The 18,795-nt window shown below is 49.3% G+C and overlaps 3 protein-coding genes across 4 annotated transcripts; 2 read left to right on the top strand and 1 right to left on the bottom strand.

Annotated features, from left to right (window-relative positions):
• Nucleotides 1-7,439: 7,439 nt before the first annotated feature.
• Nucleotides 7,440-11,558, bottom strand: JKAMP (JNK1/MAPK8 associated membrane protein). Of its 2 annotated transcripts, none has more exons than XM_032189386.1 (7): nucleotides 11,502-11,558; nucleotides 11,253-11,344; nucleotides 10,960-11,141; nucleotides 9,550-9,756; nucleotides 8,803-8,984; nucleotides 8,203-8,279; nucleotides 7,440-7,905 (listed from the first exon to the last, which is right to left on the bottom strand). In XM_032189386.1, the coding sequence occupies exons 1-7, from the start codon at nucleotides 11,512-11,514 to the stop codon at nucleotides 7,687-7,689; spliced, it is 972 nt and encodes a 323-aa protein (XP_032045277.1). In that variant the 5' UTR covers nucleotides 11,515-11,558; the 3' UTR covers nucleotides 7,440-7,686. The 2 variants fall into 2 exon arrangements, with proteins under 2 accessions (XP_032045277.1, XP_032045278.1); XM_032189387.1 differs by having other exon boundaries at nucleotides 10,987-11,141.
• A 257-nt stretch (nucleotides 11,559-11,815) lies between these two features.
• On the top strand, nucleotides 11,816-14,083 carry L3HYPDH (trans-L-3-hydroxyproline dehydratase). The gene is made up of 5 exons (XM_032188764.1): nucleotides 11,816-12,359; nucleotides 12,544-12,713; nucleotides 12,793-12,915; nucleotides 13,103-13,240; nucleotides 13,619-14,083. Exons 1-5 carry the CDS (start codon nucleotides 11,816-11,818, stop codon nucleotides 13,742-13,744), a joined length of 1,101 nt encoding a protein of 366 aa, XP_032044655.1. The 3' UTR covers nucleotides 13,745-14,083.
• A 1,675-nt stretch (nucleotides 14,084-15,758) lies between these two features.
• On the top strand, nucleotides 15,759-17,027 carry GPR135 (G protein-coupled receptor 135). The gene has a single exon (XM_032187754.1). It carries the CDS (start codon nucleotides 15,759-15,761, stop codon nucleotides 17,025-17,027), a length of 1,269 nt encoding a protein of 422 aa, XP_032043645.1.
• Nucleotides 17,028-18,795: the final 1,768 nt, after the last annotated feature.

Here is an 18,795-nt window from a genome sequence, read left to right as displayed (position 1 = left end):
AAAAAAAAAAAAAAAGTTGAAAAAGTGTGCCGTTTTTCCATTTAAAATAAGTAAATCTAAAATAAGATGGTAGTTGCCAAATAAATAAAAACTGATAGCAAGATGACAAACTTCTCCTTGTCCACTTGTTGAGACAAATAGTAGGCAACAGAGCAGATTTAACTGAAGAAAAAATTAAGGCCTAAGAAAACACTGACAGCACAAATTGCAAAATCCTGGAATCAATTGTCTGAGACTCGATATCTCTACCACTAGGGTTTTTAAGGACAAGTCAAACATCTGTCATAGGTACTTAGGTCTAATTGATTCTGCTGTAGAGCAGAGAGATGGACTAAGATGACCTCTTGGGATCACTTCCAGTGTTCCTTTCTCTGTGTTTTTTTTCCCCCTTGGTTACATTGAATTATTTATGCATTAAATGCTGCTTAGAAAGATTATTGATTAATATTTACTTTCATTAAAGAATGACATCAAAACTGCAACTGAAAATCTGCTTAAAAAAGAACAAGAATTAAACGTAAGCAGGCTAACCTTGGAAGAAACACAGAAAGAAAAAGAAGAGAAGTATACAAAATATGAAGAACTGAATAAATCATTTTTAGGTAAGTGTTAAGTAGCTCCTCTACATGGCTGGGTTTTCTCTTTTCTGAAAAGAGCATGTCATACCCCTTTGTCTGCCTGTAGCTCAAGTGAACTATGAAACAAGTACAAACCGAGCTCCTGGCAACAACTAGAATCCATAGACATGGCTATAACGTAAATATGAAGTATTTTGAAATGCCAGACCAGTCAAACAACTCACTCACTGATAGAACCTAGTTTTCTTTATAAGAGTTTGACTTTAATGTTCAGTCATTATACTGTCTTAAAAACCCTTTCCCTGCTTTGTAGAAAAGAAAGATGAAGAGGTAAGAATCAAAAGAGCCATTCAGCAGTCAATCAAGACTACTAGGAAGCTCAAGGAGGACATGGTAACAGCTTAAAACTTAACTACTAATTCTGTAAAATTTCCACCAGCAGTTTTTTAATCCCAACAGGTGCCCATGGAGATGGGAAGACAGGCTGGGGCTGTGCCTTCCTTTGTTGTGCCTTCCTTCCTTCTGGGGCTGTGCCTTGCCCTGTTCCTATCTGGTGGATGCCTCAGACCTCAGCATACAAATGCTGTGGCCCAGCATTTGTATCATGCTGGCCTTAAGCTTGAGTTTGCATTCCCTAGGCACATGAACAGGCCAAAAAGAAGCTGTTGAGCTGAGACCATTTGTGAACTTGCTTCTATTCAGATGCTTGCTCACTGCTGGGGCAGGACTTTCCACCACTTCAGTAACTCCTATTTGAGAAATCTTCCTGTATCGTTGCCTCTTTACCTATCCTTGTTTCTGCCTTCCAGCATTCAAGCAGCACCAGTGTAAGGAGAGAGAAACTTCTGTTGTTGTGGGGATAGTTGCATACAGCTCAAAATGTCTGAGGCATGGTGGCTCTACTGTCCCCAGTGTCCCCACAAAGCTTGCACAGTGAATCTGCCTGTCAGCCACCTTCAGAGCTGTACAGATGATGAGTCTGAGCACAGTACCACGGTGCACATCAGACCTGCAGAGCTCTCACTGGCCATTTTTACAGCACATGCACCACCAGTCTCAATGTGTAGCAGGGCCATTTGTCTAGGGTTGTGGGCATCAGGCAGCCTGGCCAGAACTTGCTTCAGGTGGACTGTACATCCTAGGTAACAGTCAAATTGTTTCTGCTTTCTGTTTCTCTGACAGAATGCCACTTTCAGGTGGAAAAGGAATGTAGTTGCATCTTCTGGTGTTAATGGAGACAATTTAAATGTTTTTAGTTACTGAAGGGCACGAGAGAAACTTGATAAACCACATAAAGGGCTCTGTTTTGAAGTTGCTCAGGATTGTAGGATCCATGCCCAAGTGGCCTGGTAATGGGTAAATCTCTCTGATGACTGTTCCACAGAAGCTACGTGACCACAGATACTGTCTCTGTTCAGAGAAGGGAGACCTCTTTCTCCAACCATATTAGAATAGTGAAGCACAACAACATTTGTGTACACCTGAACATCCAGTGACAGTAATGTGATGCTTCTGTCATTGGGTGGCCTTGCAGCAGGAAGGTCACTTCGTGTCAGAGCTGGTTCCTTTCTTGTGGACCATGAGCTGTCACTTGCCCTCTCTGTGTCTCTTCCTCCTCATTGGTAAGAGAGTACAGATTCCTGTCTCAGATGTTACTCTGAAAATCTTAAATGAAAGGTGCCATGCAGTAGAAACTCTTTTCACTTTAAGTACAAAAATCCTATATAAAGGTCAGGTAGCAGTGAAGATTTTGTTATTTGCAGCTGGAGCTAAGAAATAAGCTGCGGATCACGCGTGATGCTGCAGTTAGTCAGCTGAAGAATCACACAGAGAGTATGAAGTTGCTGGAAAGAGACATCTATGAGATCAATAGAAAACTTGACATTGTGAACACGGAGAACTGCAGATTCAAATCAGTGAGTATATTGAAGCTTAACAGTGTTCATTCCCAATATGAAGTTCTTTGCTCAGTTTCACAGAGAACTATCCACAGAAGATGATGAAACACAAAAACCACAGGGCAAACTTTGTCTTGTAAAGGAATGCGTAGATCTGTGTTTACTTGGGAGGGAAACAAAGAGGAATATCCAAGTGCAAGGCATCTGCCTAAGGCGTAATCAATATCACATATCTGCTGCCTTCAGTCAGGGATTGTAGGAAAAAGCCTTCCTGCCACATGAGATGAAAGTGAGATGTAGAATAGGCCTGTTTTGTTTGGAATACATGCTTTTGAAAGTATTTTATATACCTTTCAGACCCTGGGCTATCAGTGTAGTAGAGTCTCCTTCCCCGTAAAATACAGGAAGGATTGTAAAAGTGCTCTTATTGCCAGCTGTTTTCAGGCTGCCATCCAGATTTGAACCCGCATTTGCACAGCCACATGGACTGAATTTCTGAGCTGATGTAACCTCTCTGCACTGTTTGGTGCCTGCGAGCAGAGAGCTCTACTGCTGCCAGTAGTGAATCTGTGCATGCTAGCACTGCAGATGTTGGGTACCAGCGACTCTGTGGCTCTGATTATATCCTCCTGGACTAAAAGGCTTCACTCAGACCCCCTGGTTATGCAACAAATCTCCCTCTCCTTATGTTCACTTCGCTAACAGAAGCTGAGAAGGTTTTTCTGATGCCTGTATCGCACCAGGAAGTGCTGTTTATTGTGTCTGGGCTAACACATTTCAGCCAAACCTGGGACAGCACAAGCTGAGTGCCAGTATTGATCCAATGTGAATGAGTCCACCTGATTTTGGGGAAGAAAGGAAGAAAGAGTCCCAGTTTGGATGTGAGCTGTGCTGTTCTGTCTGTTTTCAGCATCATAGCCCGTTTCACTTGGTAGCATAGACATAGCTGGCTTGTAGTGATTTTGACAACTGTTAAAATTTAATCAACAAGATGAAATGGATGCTATTGTTGAAAGAAAGCATGTCCAGAAGAATACGTTAGCCTTCGTATTTCTGTAAGTTAAACATCAGTTTATTCTTGCTGGCCTCTTTAGAAACAGTGAAACTGATTGGACGTTATTTAGAAAAGTTGGAAACTGTGGCAAGTACTCAGTTGTAATTATTTTTTTACAGTGCAATCTGCAGATGAAAGAAGATATTTTTGCAATGAATTCTGAAGCAGAAAACCACAAGTCAGCAACAGTCAAAATTCTGAATGACCTAGCAGTGCTTCATGGTAATGCGTTAATAACTATGTCAAAACAAGAAGTAATATTTTTAAATGATATCTTTAAGTCTTTGTGTCTTACCGTAGTTTAACTGTTGACTCTGTTGTAGATCTTCTTCTGAAGGCATGGTCAGAGGACAGCTTTATTCAAAAGGTGAATTTGAATTTTCTATCATGCTATTTTGCATAAATATGTTTCACTTGTGATGTAAAAATGATTTCATGTTGCAAATAGGGCACTGCAATTTTTGAACTCATAGGGGGAAAAGTATTAAACCCATGGTTTCTAACACTATATTTTTCCTGATACTGTTCCTTTTTGCTTGTCTTTTTGATCCTTTCTTAAACTGTGCAGTCTCCCTGTATCTGCTAGCATTCTTGCTTCTACCTGCTGATCAACAACCTTGTAATGTTTTTCCAATTGGAAATGGCCTTGAAATTTGGCAATTGAAAATTTCCAACAGGAATTAAACCAAACTGTCATGTAAGAAGGTTTTTCACAAGTTCATCCATTAGAAAGGCAAATTTTCCTCCTTTCCTCCCTTCTTTCCTTCCTCCTTTCCTTCAGGATTGGATCATTATTGAAAAATTTCCTTTGAAAATGGTGGTCTGGTGGCTAGTCAAGCTGTGAGAAAAGATAACATAACTTTCTCAGCATGCTGTGGTTTGTGCTTTTGTTTGTTGTTTCTGTTGTTGTTTTTTCACTTTGAGAAAAAAGGAGTTTTATCCCATGTCATTACAGGAATTTCTGGAGAACGAGCAGGAAATTCTGAATGCAGTGACAGCCCTAGCAACAAAAATTCAACATCGAGAGGAGAAGATTGGTGATATTAATAGCAGGCTACAAAATAACCTGGAAGGACTGGATTCTCTGTTTGAAAAAAAATCTAGAATGGACGATCACTGTAAGATACACCAAACTTTTTCCCCTAATTTGTTTTCAGTCCCAGAGGAGTTCTGTTAAATATGTTAATTCTTAATAGCCTGTGACAAAATACAAGTAGTACAGCTGTGTTAAATCAGATCACTCTGCTGTAGATTCAGATTTAGTGGAACAGTTAGCGCGTTTTTTTTTGTTAGAAGAACTAGCCATGCTTTATCACACAGCCTGGATATTAACTTTAATTTCCTCTTTCTAAAGGCTTGTGATAACCACAGTGAGGGGGCTGTAAAATTGTCTGAGCATCACTGATCTTTCCAGAATTACATGTTTGCTTTTCCACAAAGGATAAATAAAACTAACAAACTCGAACTCCTGCAGCTTGTTGTTGTGTGGTTACCACTGTAGGAATACATGGTTAATTAATGTTTGTGTTGTCTAGAATTTTACCTGTGGGCAATTTGTACTGCTGTTTCCATTTAAATGCATGCCATTCTATTCTGCAGTATAGCAGAGGTGTGCGGTGGTGTTATTACACTGGGGCCCTAGACGCATACACGCCAAATTGCTTGCTTCAGGTCCTCATTTTAACTTGAATCCTGTAGATTTCTGCTCTCCTTGTTGGTTCATTGAGGCCTCGTTTGTAATGAGTCGCAGGTTTGTCACTGTATGACATTGCCTTGGTACCGAATATTGTAAATTGGAAGGGCTGCAGCACTCAGGATGCTTTGAAGTAATTGGGTCTGGGTTATATGACAGGAAGCCAGGAAGGGGGGAATTTATAGAGGAAGGGAATCTCCCTGGAAGGAAGCCAGGTGGGGGGGCGAGGATGGTGAACATATAGTAGGAGTCCCCCGGTTCATCTGAAGGCCAATGTCAGTATTATTTTGTGGGTGAAACATGCAGGGCAGGTTTCTTCATAAGGAGCCTACAGAAACGTTGCTCAATCATTCAAAACTGCAAGTATTTATTTAGCTGCATCTGTTGAACTCCTTGACTGTCATTACTTTTTTTTTTTTTTTTTTTTTAATTATACTGAGAAAAGAGGATTAAAAAAAAAAAGCTTTTAATTTGCATTTTACATTCCAGGTTTTGCTGAAGGCTAAAACCCCTGAGGCCAGAAGGAAGGTCAGTGTTGGGTAATGCCATGCATGGTTCACAGGCCTCCTATAAACTCTGCTTTTAATAAGTCCCTGATTCTCCAGGCTTTAAAATTATTACATGATTCTCTAGCCCGATCAAAAGATGTACTCATTAGTACAGCTAATGTTACCTTGGAGTCATCATTAATTTTCTTTTTAAAAATATATGGCCCAACTTTTAAAGCTAACATATGTAGTCTGTATGTGGAAACGCACATAGAAGCATACAGTCCTCAGGCCTGCACCTCTGCAGAAAGCTTTTCCTGCCTGTTGCTGCACTGGCTGCTCACACGCCTTCTGTGTATGTACTGATGTGGGAACCACACAAAACTAGACACAAAACTGTCTTTAGGACATTTTAAAGAAAAACACATCTATGAATCTGTCAGTTATGTACCTGGTATCTTAACATATTGACTTTAAGAACATACTTTTAGTTCTCTCCTTTATGTCTGTATGGCTGCAAACTGTATTTTCTATGTAGCAGCGTAGATAGAATTTGATTTCCTTAAGGAGATCAGTTATTTCCTTAATCCCGAAATAATCCCTTACTCCTGCATACAAGATGTGGTTTGTTTGCACGCTATTTTTAGAAGCAGCAAACCTGTCAACTGGCAATGCACAGAGCAAAGTTATCAGGAAATTTGTATCAGATGTAATTAAACCTCTGGAGAAAGGCTCTTGAATAGAGCAGCGCGCCACCTTGAGGAAGCCTTGAGAGCACCCACAGAACCCCTGAGCTCTCAGCAGGCTCTGTCCTTTTCCACTGAGCCAGCAGTTAATTGACTAGAAAAGGCATTCCTGCTACAGTAAAGTATGGAAACATGCAGTATTTCTGCTACTGCGGCCAACAACTTGTTGTTAAGAAAAATCAAGAAAAATCTCCCTAGACCTCTTCCTTCAACGTTCAGTCCTTCAGTGCTGCTCTGCCCCTTCTGGGCCCACTACAGCACAAAGTAGTTTGTGATTAATATACTGTGAATGTGCTTTGGGTGTATTCCCCATACAACACACACAGACAATAAATGGATTAACAGGCATGAAGCATTCTCATAAGGGGAAGATGTCTTGTAAAAGACGTGGAGAAGGGGAGAAGGCTCCATCCATTTGTAGTTACCCTGGCTCACAGCCTGACCTGCAGCAAGTGCTTTGCTGACAACAGGTGTAAACTACTAGGAAAAGAAAATCTTTAACCTGATTCTAGATAGGAATTTATAGCCAGGATATAAGAAAAGGGCTTTAGTGGGAGAAATGCTACTGTTTAATCATTTCCAGAGGAGGTCTCCATACCTAAACCAGTACACAGAACATAAACTATGGAGAACTTCACAGTGCATTTTGTTTTCTTTCTCCTAGAAGTCAGAATAAAGTACAGTGAAGAAATGAGGAGATGGTTCCATCATAAAAAAAAGACACCTTGAGCACAATTCCAGTGCTTACCTTCAGCTATCTGAAAGTCTCTTTCCCCTCATGGAAGATAGAAGCTAGAATGCATGATGAGAAAACCAAGTGCTCTGTTTCATTCAAGCGCTGTTGTTCGATGTACAAGTGCTCTGTTTTATCTGAGCTCTGTTTGTTTCATTGAAACTCTGTTGAAAAATAAACTATTGTTCTTCTAAACACCACCTAAAATATTGTAATAGGAAATAAACATATACAAGCAAAACTCTGTACTAGAATGTCAGAAGCTTTTTATGCAAATTCACAGCAATAAATACAGACATTCCCTTTGATCTATACTAGATATTTGCGAAGAATACAAAGTGCAGCTTTTTAATATTATACAGTCTCAGAAATGTTTCACCCAGAAGTCTTGTACACAAATGGCTGCTTCTAACCCAGAAGTTTTCAAATGCGTACCAAGCACTACACTTGCTTACTCCAGGTCGTTGTAGGACAGCACTGTTGGCACAGGATCTTCCTAATGTCCATTCCCCCCCTCTGAGAGTATGCGTGAGGGCTCCGTGTACTTGGCTGTCAGCACGTAGAAGAGGGCAGGCGCGGGGACGAGGGCAAGCAGTGGCAGGTCCTGCTCGAGCTTGTCCAGTTTGGAAATGGAGATGATGCCGTAGGCGTGGAGCAGCCAGTGGCTGACGAGGACAACCAGCCTTTTCTTCCTGACAAGAAGGTCCTTGAAAGACTGGCAAAATGAACACAAGCTTCTGTTAGCGCGCTGTACCTGATGTTTAAGGCACGTTATAGGTAGTGCACAGAGACACTGCACAAAGCCTCGGGGACTGAAGCCTTTCCAGCACATAGCACAGTTTCTCGGTAGGCCACAAGGGGGAAGTCTCACAGGAGCTTCCTCCAGCTAAGAGGAAGTCATAAAGGAAGATGCTTCAATACATAAAACACTGCTGAGACAATGCAAGAGGGCAGTCTCTGCTCATTCAAGTATTTTGTTATGAGTTTCGATACAGAAAACATGTTCACCTACCTCCACTTCAGAAGCAGACATGTACACAGCCAATGTAACCAAGGACAACACCAGTATGATGTATGGGAAGGCGTAATCTAAAGGCAAACATTAAGGAAAAATGCATCATTATACATTCAGGGGAGACTGGAGTATGCTAAGCTACCACAGCACACCTACTGTCAAACGTGTAAGCAGGAAGGCTCAGCCAAACAGAACTAGTCAATGCTTCCATCTTAGGATCTCAAATTCAAGCTAAATCAAAGATCAGGTGAGCTCCCCAAACTTGAATTAACTTCTGAAATCAGATGTACTCTACCTTTGCAGAAAGCTGAATTAACTCCTGAATTAACTTCCTCTCATACCCAACTCTGTGCCTTTTTGGGAAAGGGGCAGCGTCTAGCAGCACAAGCAAAGAGGAGGCAGTGCTGCTCGGAGCCTGGTTAGGACAGGGCTACTAAACAGCCCCCTCTTCAGCTCAGGCTCCTCACAACCTGCAGAAACCTTAACAAAATCCTCATCCACACAGCAAGAAGCGTCATGTCCCTTCTCTCCCTCCCCTAAGCCATTTGTTACTTTGTTTATGGGTATGTTTATTAGCGTTATTAGGACAGAACTCACAGAGCAGGCCTCCTCCAACCGCCTGGAGCACCGTGAGGACAGGGAAGAAGTAAAGTGCTGCGTAAATGCTTTTAAATCGATCGGACTTTCCTAAGCCACAGGCAATCTTCTTCACCAGCAGAGGGCGGAGTAGCATCATGAGCACAAGGCAGAAGGCGTAATATATGAACACGATGGTGTACCTGCAAAAAACAGAATGAGAATTTAAATAACAAATTCTTTAAAATGTACAGTTATCTCATCCTACAGGCTCAACTCAGGACATTTGTTAGGTAGGGACAAACCTACAGAATTTACAGCCAAAGGATGTGACAGGAGGGGGACACAGAGACACAACGATGGACAGACTTGCTAGGGGAAAGTGTCAAGATGCAGCAGATGGGGAAAAAATGAAGATTTATGCTTCAGAGCTCCATGTCCTAGACTGTGTCACCTTCTTTGGTGGCAAGAAGGAACAGATCACAAAATGCTCTCTGAAATACTTATCTGTTGAGCTTCCCTGCTGCATGTTGAGGATGCAGCACAAGGAAGACACGGGAAAAGACACTGGATTCACAAAATCATTAAATGTTGGTGTTTCACACAAAAAACAGCTCAATGAACAAAAAGACTTCAGGGGTTTTCATACTCATTGGTCCAAGCTGGGTACATGGGAACAATTTCTGCCACTTTGAGAAGAGGCGTGGGCAGAAACAAACACGTACAGAAGGAAGAAACAGCTCTGAGGACAGAAACCTTTCCACTCACAGGGGATAGACGGCTTCGTGGGTGCAGTGCACTGTGGTGATGTAATCGGGGCTCGGGTTGTAGAGCATCGTGTACCAGTCCGAAAGCTTCTTCACCTTGCAGGATCGGATGTGCAGGGAGCCAACGGGGTCGCTGACGAGCAGCGTAACAATCGCTGCAACGCTGCACTCGAACAGGGCGGTGATGTGCTGCAGCAGCGCGCTGGAGCTGCGGAAGGTGAGAAATTTAATTCTGTTTTATACCATTAAGGTAAATCTAAAGGCTGACCCAAAGATGTAGGTGTGTACTGGACAGAGACTTCTGCGGGGTTGTGACTCACTGTGACCAAGGACAGGACAAATAATAACAACATTCTGCTTGAATAAGAAAAAACAAGTATTTTAAGCTGAGTGTGAAAATTAATTCATAGGATCCAAAATGATTTAATGCGTAAAATAACTGGGAACCATTCCAGCTTCTTACACCAAAACCTGCTGTAGTATGGGTAGTAGAAAGTAAGATCAAACCATCACAAGAAGTATTCTCCTATGTATACCGATGCAGGAATGCTGGAAGCAGGAGTTGCCCTCCAGGAAAGCACAAGGTGGCATCAGACTACAAGCACAAAAAGCAAACAGCCAAGGCTACAATAAAACACAGCCGTCCTCATCATGTGTGATACTCCACAGAGCTGAGCTATTCCCTCCTGCAGCAGCACAGCTTCCCTGTGCCCAGCCCAGGGACACTTATAAGTAAACGCAGCACAGGCATGAACACCCTGCCAGGATATCAACACTCACAGTGCTGCAGTCTCAAAGAAAGCCTCAGTGAGAATAAGGCACCACACATCCCAGCACAGATAATATTGTGACATACAATACAGACAAAGCCTTCACCGCTGAAAATCATTGGTAAAGATGGCACATAACCAGGCATTAAGCTCTCTCAGGCCCTTGTTTTCAGTGTTTAGTACACTTGAGAAACATTACTTCTTTAAAAAACTGCAGCCAAGCTCCTGATGGCCACATGGAGCCGTGAATTTAAATCCCTGTTTCTACAGAATTTTCTTGATGCACCCCACTGAAGTTAAGGTACATCAGCAGTGCTGTCAGGACCAAAACCTGCCATACACATTCCTAAAGAGAAAAGTCAAAAACATTCTTTCTTAGGGCCTCCGCAGGTGGCGGGTCAGTCTCATAGGGAGAGGCTGACACAAGGCATTGCTCTGGCCTGCCACGGGGAAACCTGATGTGGGTTTCTCTGCAGGCTGAGATGGGTGGGAAGGGCCAAGATGACTGCTGTAAATAAAAACATCAACCAACTGCCCAGAGCTTCCGTGCTGCTGCATTGGCTCAGCCAACAGGTGTGGTGCTAGACAGATCAGTTCAGCATCTCAGACTACACTTGTGGTTAGTACATTTTTGTAAATACCTTTTTTTGAAGGAGGGGGATGCTAACCTCTTTTTTCCTGAATACCACTCAATGAAGAACCAGTGCAAGACCAAGGGCAGCATGGCCATGAAGCCGAGGTACAGCCAGTCATAGCGGTCGGGAGACCCCAGGCATTCCCGGCAGATTTTGTTCTCGTCGGTCCGCTGGCCCCTGGGGCACACCTGCGGGAAGCACAGCACGGGGGTCACAGCGGAGCCCAACCACGAGGCGCTGCACCCGCCGGGGGCGGCCGAGAGGCCCAAGGGCAGCGAGCTGGGAGCCCCCGCACCTACCCCGCAGTCCCCGTAGGTCTCCAGGGAGCCGTTGACGGCCAGGACGGTGCGGCCGCAGTACAGCCCCAGGCAGGCGGGGTGGATGGCGACGGCTGCGGGGAGAGCACGGGCGTTACGGCACGATAAATTACATTACATTACATTACATTACATTACATTACATTACATTCCGTTACGCTAAATTACACGACGTTAGGTTAGGTTCGGGCCCACCCCGGCCCTTCCCACCCCGCGCAGCCCCGTCCGTACCGGAGCCGACCATCCCGGTACCCTAGCAACGAGCGCTTCCGCTTTACGTCACTTCCCCTTCCGCCGTGAGTCCAAGCCCCGCCCACTCCAGCGAGCGCAGCGGCGGGGGCGGTGACGCCTAGTGGGCGTGGCTACACCCGGTGGGCGTGTCCACATCAGCGCGGGCGTGGCTACAGGCGGTGGGCGTGGCCAGAGCCACATGGGCGTGGCTATGGGGCAGCGGGCGCGGCTTGGTGGCCAAGTGGGCGTGGCTTACCGCACAGTGGGCGTGGCTTGCATTGCGGTGGGCGTGGCCTCCGCCGTTTCCCGCGCTGATGGCGGCCGAGGCTGCGGGTGCCGCCGATGCGGGCAGAGCCCCGCGGCTGCCGCCCTGCTGGCTGCAGGCGCCGCCGCTGCTCACCGTGGAGATGCAGACGGGCGGCGAGCCCCTGCGCGTCATCCCCCGCCTGGAGGCGGCCGAGGCGGCGGTGGCGTCGTCCGGGCTGTCGCTGCTGGCGCTGCGGCGGCACGTGGCGGCCACCCAGGACCACGTGCGGCGGGCGCTGGTGCACGAGCCCCGCGGCCACCGCGGCATGTACGGGGCGCTGGTGGTGCGCGGCGCGGCGGCCGTGAGCGACGCCGACCTGGCGGCGCTGTTCCTGCACGGTGCCGGGTACAGCGCCATGTGCGGCCACGCCGTGCTGGCCCTAGGGCGCTTCGCCCTCGACTACGGGCTGGTGGCCGCCCCGCGCCGCCCCGAGACCGCCGTGCGCCTGCGCTGCCCCTGCGGGGTCGTCACCGCCTTCGTGCCATGGGATGGGCGGCGCAGCGGCAACCCCGTCCGCTTCCACAGCGTGCCCGCCTTCGCTGCTGCCACCGGTGGGGCTGGGGATGGTGGTATCGGTGTTTTTGGGGCTGGGGTGCTGGGTGAATCCTTCCCCGGTTCTGATGTCCTCCAGAGGTGGGATGAGGCCACCAGGGCAAGCTCGCAGAGCACGGCTGGGTGGCCTCAGACTGCTCAGCACCGTGCCCCCTTCTCATTGCTCTCCCTTTCCCTGTGCAGATGTGCCCATCGATGTCCCCGGACACGGGAAGGTGGTGGTCGACATCGGCTATGGTGGCACTTTCTACGCCTTCCTCAGTGCCGAGCAGCTGGGCCTCGACGTCTGCTCCTCGAAGACCAGAGACCTGGTCAGCGCTGCGAGTGCGGTGACAGAAGCGGTGAAGAAGCAGGTAGGGCACCGCGCTGCTCTGGCTGCTGCTGATTATGAAGTGCTGCCTGTGTTCACAAACCTCCCTGTGCCGTTCCCAGTTCCCGCTCCATCACCCTGAGAGCGAAGACCTGGCCTTCCTCTACGGCACCATACTGACAGACGGGAAGGACGCCTTCAGCGAGGAGCCCACCACCAATATCTGCGTGTTTGCAGATGAACAGGTACAGGAACAGGCTGTTCTCGGGTGCTCCAGGCACTGCCTTTTTCCCCTTCGTACCCCAAACCTGCATATTTTGTCTTTCCCTTTGTGATATATCCTGATTTTTAACCCCCCCTGGGCTAGGAGGACTTCTCCCTAAGCACAGTATAAAGGTGAGAGAAGCAGAGCTGCTTCATCTCCTCTTGTAGGTTGACCGATGTCCGACCGGTTCAGGGGTGACAGCTCGCATCGCCCTGCAGTACCACAAGGGGCTCATCCAGCTGAACCAGAGCAGAACCTTTCGGAGCAGTACCACGGGGTCCCTGTTCACGGGGAAGGCAGTGAAGGCAAGTGCTTGGTGCTGGAGCTTCCCCCTGGCTTGAGGACTGCGGGGAAGGTGCTGTTGCTGTGGGTTCGTGGAGGGGCAGAAAAGCCTTTCTGTGCCTGGGTGGGGAGGAGGGAGGTGCCTGGGGGTCTTGCTTTCACACAAGCAAGGATTTTTTATTAGGGAAGGATGTAATGGTAAGACTTAGTTGTGTTACATGGCTTCACTGCAAACCCTCAGCCATCAGAAAAGGCCCGGGTGAGATGCATTTCTGATGCTGATGTAGATAAATCCACGTGGTTTATCCTCTGTGTCAGCGGGGGGTGGGTTCCTCTTCCCATCCCCACTTCCCCAAGTGAGCGTGTTGCTCTGGGACACCCTGACCCTAACCCCTCCGCAGGAAGCCAAGTTTGGGGACTACAATGCTGTTGTAGTGGAAGTCTCAGGAGAAGCCTTTTACACCGGTACGGCCACCTTCACAATGGAAGAGGAGGACCCGCTGAAATACGGCTTCTTCTTCAAGTGACCGGAGCCTCTCGGTGACAGTGCTGTGCTTCTGCCTGCACATTTCTGCTCTGCTTCTGCCCACGGCTCGCTGCAATGTCCCAGAGCAACCCGACCAGCCTTCAGTGGCACGACGGTGCCTGCTGTGTTCTGAGATAACAGGTCGTGCTTCTCTGCTCTGGCTATTGATGGAGGTCCAGGGCTGCTCTGGGAAGCCACAATCTTTTTTTTTTTAAATAATTTTTCACAGAAAATGGAGCTGATCTTTGGAGAGCTGTCTTCGAATTTACGTGCCTTCTCTGCTTCTGTAAATTACTAATTTCTAAGCCAGATTCCTATTAAATGCCAGCTGGAAACACTGCCTTCCCCTCTTGTTCTTGCTCCTGGAGCTCATTTCCAGGGCTCTGCCAAGCGTGTCACTGCTGGTAGGACTGCCTATCCCTCCCTGATGCCTCTTGTTCAGGCAGCAGCGCTGCTCTGCCTCATGCCCCTGTGTCCCCAGTCCTGGATCCCCTTATCACTGCCCTGGTTTCATCCCTGCCAGAGCCCTCCTGTGTCCCAGGTCTGGGCACAAACATGTGCAGAGGATTCCCAGCCTGCTGCGTGCTGTGTCCTCCTCACATTGCTTCCTAACCCCTGCCCTCTTGCTCGTTTTGGACCACAGTCTGCAAACACCATGTGGTTAACTTTCAACGGGAGTAGCTGGCTTCAAAGGTTGGAGCCATTTTGACCTTTGATTGCAAACTTATTTAGTTGTGATTCTGTCTGAGCCCAGGAGCAGCTTGCCCAGCGGAGCGTGGCCAGGGCTGGCGCCGAGCCCCGCGAGGGACGGCCGCTGGGGATAAACCAGGCAGAGACCGGGCAGGCTGTCACGGTGGCAGAAACAGAGCTTCAGGCCACTCGGGGCCTGTAATTTCCTTTGTGTCTCTGGACAAAACGGTGTTGGTTTATTGGAGACGCTCATGGGAATTTGCCTCATTAAATTCTTCTGAAAAGGAGAATGAGTATCTCCAGGTGGCTCCATGCAGCAAGTCAGGCTGGAGAGCTTGGGAAAGGGTAGCATGGGGAGGACTGAGAGGAATTTCTTCTGTCAAATTGAAAATTACAACTTTGGAAAGGGAAGGAGCAGAAATCCGCAAGTTTGGAGAGCAGCTGCGCTGCCAGCGGGCTTTTTCAAGGCTGGCATTTGGGACTTTTGCTCCCAGCTTTGCCTCTGATTTCCTGCAGAAGTTCTCCTGCCCTGATGAATCCCCTGCAGCCTGGGGTGCGGGTGGGCAGCAGAGATGAGCACATCATCTGTGCTTGCAGGAATAACTCAGGGGTTTGGGCTGGGGAAGAGGGGGCTCAGGGCAGAGCTCGGTGCTCTCTGCAGGTACCTGGAAGGGGTGGGGAGCTGGGGGTCGGCCTCTGCTCACAGGTAACCGGTGATGGGACCAGGGAATGGCCTCGAGTTGTGCCAGGGGAGGTTGAGGTGGGAAATGAGGAGACATTTCTGCTCAGAGAGCAGGCAGGCGTTGGGACGGGTTGCCCAGGGAGGTGGGGGAGTCCCCATCCCTGGGGGTGCTCAAGGGAAGGTTGCCATGTCCCCTGGTGCTTGGGGACGCGGTTTGGTGGTGACACTGGTGGTAGGGGGATGGACCAGATGATCCTGGAGGGCTTTTCCAAACTAATGATTGTAAAAGACACTAGTGTGCTTATAGCTTGTGCAAACCTCCTTTGGGATCTCTCCCCATACAAATACTCCAGCTGGCTCTCGCAGCCCAGCCCTTCAGCCATTAACCTGCAGCCTCCAAAAACCCTTCCCCGGAGCGGGGACGGGGTCGAGATGCCCATGAAGGGCATCAGGCTGGGACCCTGTAACCGTGACGGGGAGCGGGGCCGTGAGGGGGACCGGGTCCGTGAGGGGGCTCCGCGGCCATGGGGCCGCCGCTGCCCCCGCCCCCGGTGCTGCGGGGCGGGCCGGGCCGGGCGGGTTCCCCGGGCAACCATGGGCGGCCGGGAGGACGTCAGCGGCTGGCGGCGGCGGGCGGGCGGGCATGGAGCCGCTGGCGGCGGTGGCCGAGCCGGGCAACCTCTCCCGGGGCGGCGGCAACGAGAGCGGGGAGGCTGCGGCCGCCTCCGGGGCGGGGTGGTCGGCGGCGGCGCTGGCCTCGCAGGCGCTGGCTCTGCTGCTCATCTTCGCCCTGTCGGCGCTGGGCAACGGGGCGGTGGTGCTGGTGATCGCCCGGCACCGGCAGCTCCGCACGGTGACCAACGCCTTCGTGCTGTCCTTGTCGCTGTCCGAGCTGCTGGGAGCCCTCCTCTGCCTGCCTTTGGCTTTTCTCAGCTTGCTCAGCCGCCCGCCCGGCGCTTGGCTCTTCGGGCAGCGCCTCTGCTTGGCCTCCGCCGCCTTGCACGCCGGGTTGGGCATCGCCGCCACGCTCACCATGGCGCTGCTCTCCTTCGACCGCTACTGCGCCATCGTCCGCCAGCCCCGGCACAAGATGGGGCGCCGCCGTGCCGCCCAGCTCCTGGCCGCCGTCTGGCTGGCAGCCCTAGCCCTTGCCGGCCCTTGGTACGGGCTGGCGGGCGAGGGGCGTCGGGAGGCACGTCCCGGGGCGTACCGCTGCGTCTACGTGCTGCCCTGGGGCTCCTCGCGGCTGGGGCCGCCCTACGGAGCAGCCCTCATCGTGCTGTGCTACCTGCTGCCCTTCGCCCTCATGTGCTTCTGCCACTACAACATCTGCCGGGCCGTGCGGCTGGCCGAGAGCCGCGTGCGGCCCCTCACCACCTACGGGCACCTGCTGCGCGCCTACGGGGAGATGCGCACGGCCACCACCGTCCTCATCATGATCGTCTCCATCATCTGCTGCTGGGGGCCCTACTGCATCCTGGGGCTGGCCGCCGCCGCCGGCCGCCTGCCCTTCTCGCCCACCATGGACGCCGTGGCCAGCGGGATGGCTTGGGCCAACGGGGCCATCAACCCCCTCATCTACGCCGCCCGCAACCCCAACATCTCCGTGCTGCTGCGGCGTAGCCGTGAGGGCGGCTACAGGACTAGGAACAACGTGGCCGCCTACCTCTCGGCCCCGGGACGCCGGCCGGAGCCTCGCAGCCGGGCTGAACGCGTGCGGGAGCGCTACGTCAACCGGCACAGCGCGCCCCCGGGCAGCGCCCCGTCCTCCTCCAGCCCGGCGAGCGGGGGAGAGGTGGCCATGTGGGCCTGCAAGAACCCAGCCGTCCTCTTCTGTCGGGATGGGCAGCCGGACACCGTCTCCGAGGCCGCCATGCAGGCCAAAGCGGACACTGTGGACACCAGCCTCTGACAGGGTTGGGGTCCGGGATGGAGGCATTGGGCGCTGTGGCCGTCTCCCTGAGGACGCAGCGGGAGCCCCAGCTCTTGCAGCACTTTGCAGCCAGGCTGCCGGGAAAGCGGAGAGATGGGACTGCAGGAGCCATAGTGGGATTTCTTCTCCATCTTGCGAGCTCTGGTTTGGCGACCGAGCCTCCAAGCAGCGAGAGATCCCAGGGAAAGGGTGTGCCCCTTCCATTTCAGCAGGCCTGATGCACTGGTGATAGCTGCTGGGCCCAGCCAGCCCAGGAGTTTGGCTGCAAGAACAAAGCAGCTGTTGCTCCAGTCCTGCAGCAAGCGCCAAGCTGAAGCTGGGGAGCAGACACACAAACACAGCCCAAACCGACGACCGACTGTGTGAGCTGTTTGTTAAGTGCCAAAAGAGCAATTGAAAGCTGCACACTGGCAGCTGGAAGACACTCTGAAAACACCACACTGTGAAAACCGCATCATGGCAGGAAAATGTTGCTTTAACCCATTATACGTGGAAGTGCCGAAAGTCACAAAATGTTGGACAGGCTAAAAAGTGATCTGTGATGATGATATTTTCTTAAACTCCCATGCATAACAAAACAGTAATTGTTGTGACAGACGTCTACGGAGAGGGAAGATGTGTGATACTGGGAGGGAGGGAAAGGAAGATTAAACTTGTCAGCATTTCAGCAGCCTTTTCTTTTTCTTTACAGGTACAGTCAGCTTAAAATACTATGAATGTGAGAAATGAGAGCTCTTCAGAACTGAGGAAAAGGGTGTGGGTGTAGACTTTGGTATCACTGAGCTTGTGCACAAGGTGTACGCTTTCTTTTTGAGCTCATCAGAAGTGTCTCACATCTCTAACAATTTAACCGTGTTTAGAGGAGCCATGCAAGAGAGGTGAGTATCCAAAGGAGAGGTAAAGCAATGCCACGTGTTCTTTGTCTGCTTAAGCATGTGAAAATGTGTATATGCAGAGAACAGATATCATTGCACCAATGGCAGCAACCTGATACTGGAATGTAATATTTAAAAACCAGCTCTGACACTGAAACAAAATGAAAATTACACCAGAAAGGAAGTGCAATTGCACAGCATAAATTCGTATGAATTTATCTGTATCGTTTATTTTTGCCCACAGGCTCAGAGGCCTAAAGCCTTAAATTAGTATTTTGAATCAGAACCTAAGATTGTCCTTCTTTATCTTTGCTGGAGTTAAATGTGAAAGACGGGCAGTGTTTTTCTTGTACTGTCTTTAAAAATATGTTACTGTTTTAACAGCTTTTTCAACTGTTTGTGACTCAAGTTAACATACAACCCGTATTTTGCAACTGAGACAAGAAATAAATTGTCTTTTATGCAGGACATTAAAGTGTCTCAGCCTGGCATCATTCTCAACCCAGCCTTGAAAAGGGAACTTCTCTTAAAAAATTGTTAGATGAATGAGAGTAGACAGAAACCTAATTGTGAAATGTGACCTGATTGTTTGTGAACTTTTAATGCAGCCATTTTTTATGCTGTAAGCATTATTCTAAACCTCTTTCTGTGATGCTCCTGAAGTCCACAAGGAAAAGATACGACCCTTGGATACCTCTCAGTACTCACATTTTGCCCTGTAGATCTTGGATTTTGCAAGTTGAGCAGTGCTTTTGTACGGTTTCAGAGAGAAGCCGGACTGCTTTCCATGGAAGCTGTTTGACAGCGAGCGAACACTGGTGACTTGTTAGAAGGGCAGCACAGGAACTGCTTACATTTTTGTTTCTCTGGCC

This window comes from Aythya fuligula, chromosome 5 (genome assembly GCF_009819795.1).
Source record: "Aythya fuligula isolate bAytFul2 chromosome 5, bAytFul2.pri, whole genome shotgun sequence".
NCBI lineage: Eukaryota > Metazoa > Chordata > Aves > Anseriformes > Anatidae > Aythya > Aythya fuligula.
Note: the sequence above shows the minus strand (reverse complement) of the source record. Positions and strands in the feature narration are given on the sequence as shown.

Coding starts and splice junctions, on each gene's coding strand:
- JKAMP (XM_032189386.1), bottom strand. Junction 11,142..11,252: donor AGACCTACGGGGACTGCGGG/GTAGGTGCGGGG, acceptor TGCTTCCCGCAG/GTGTGCCCCAGGGGCCAGCG. Junction 8,985..9,549: donor CACGAAGCCGTCTATCCCCT/GTGAGTGGAAAG, acceptor TGTTTTTTGCAG/GTACACCATCGTGTTCATAT.
- L3HYPDH (XM_032188764.1), top strand. CDS start 11,816: ATGGCGGCCGAGGCTGCGGGTGCCGCCGATGCGGGCAGAGCCCCGCGG. Junction 12,360..12,543: donor CGCCTTCGCTGCTGCCACCG/GTGGGGCTGGGG, acceptor TTCCCTGTGCAG/ATGTGCCCATCGATGTCCCC. Junction 12,714..12,792: donor CAGAAGCGGTGAAGAAGCAG/GTAGGGCACCGC, acceptor TGCCGTTCCCAG/TTCCCGCTCCATCACCCTGA.
- GPR135 (XM_032187754.1), top strand. CDS start 15,759: ATGGAGCCGCTGGCGGCGGTGGCCGAGCCGGGCAACCTCTCCCGGGGC.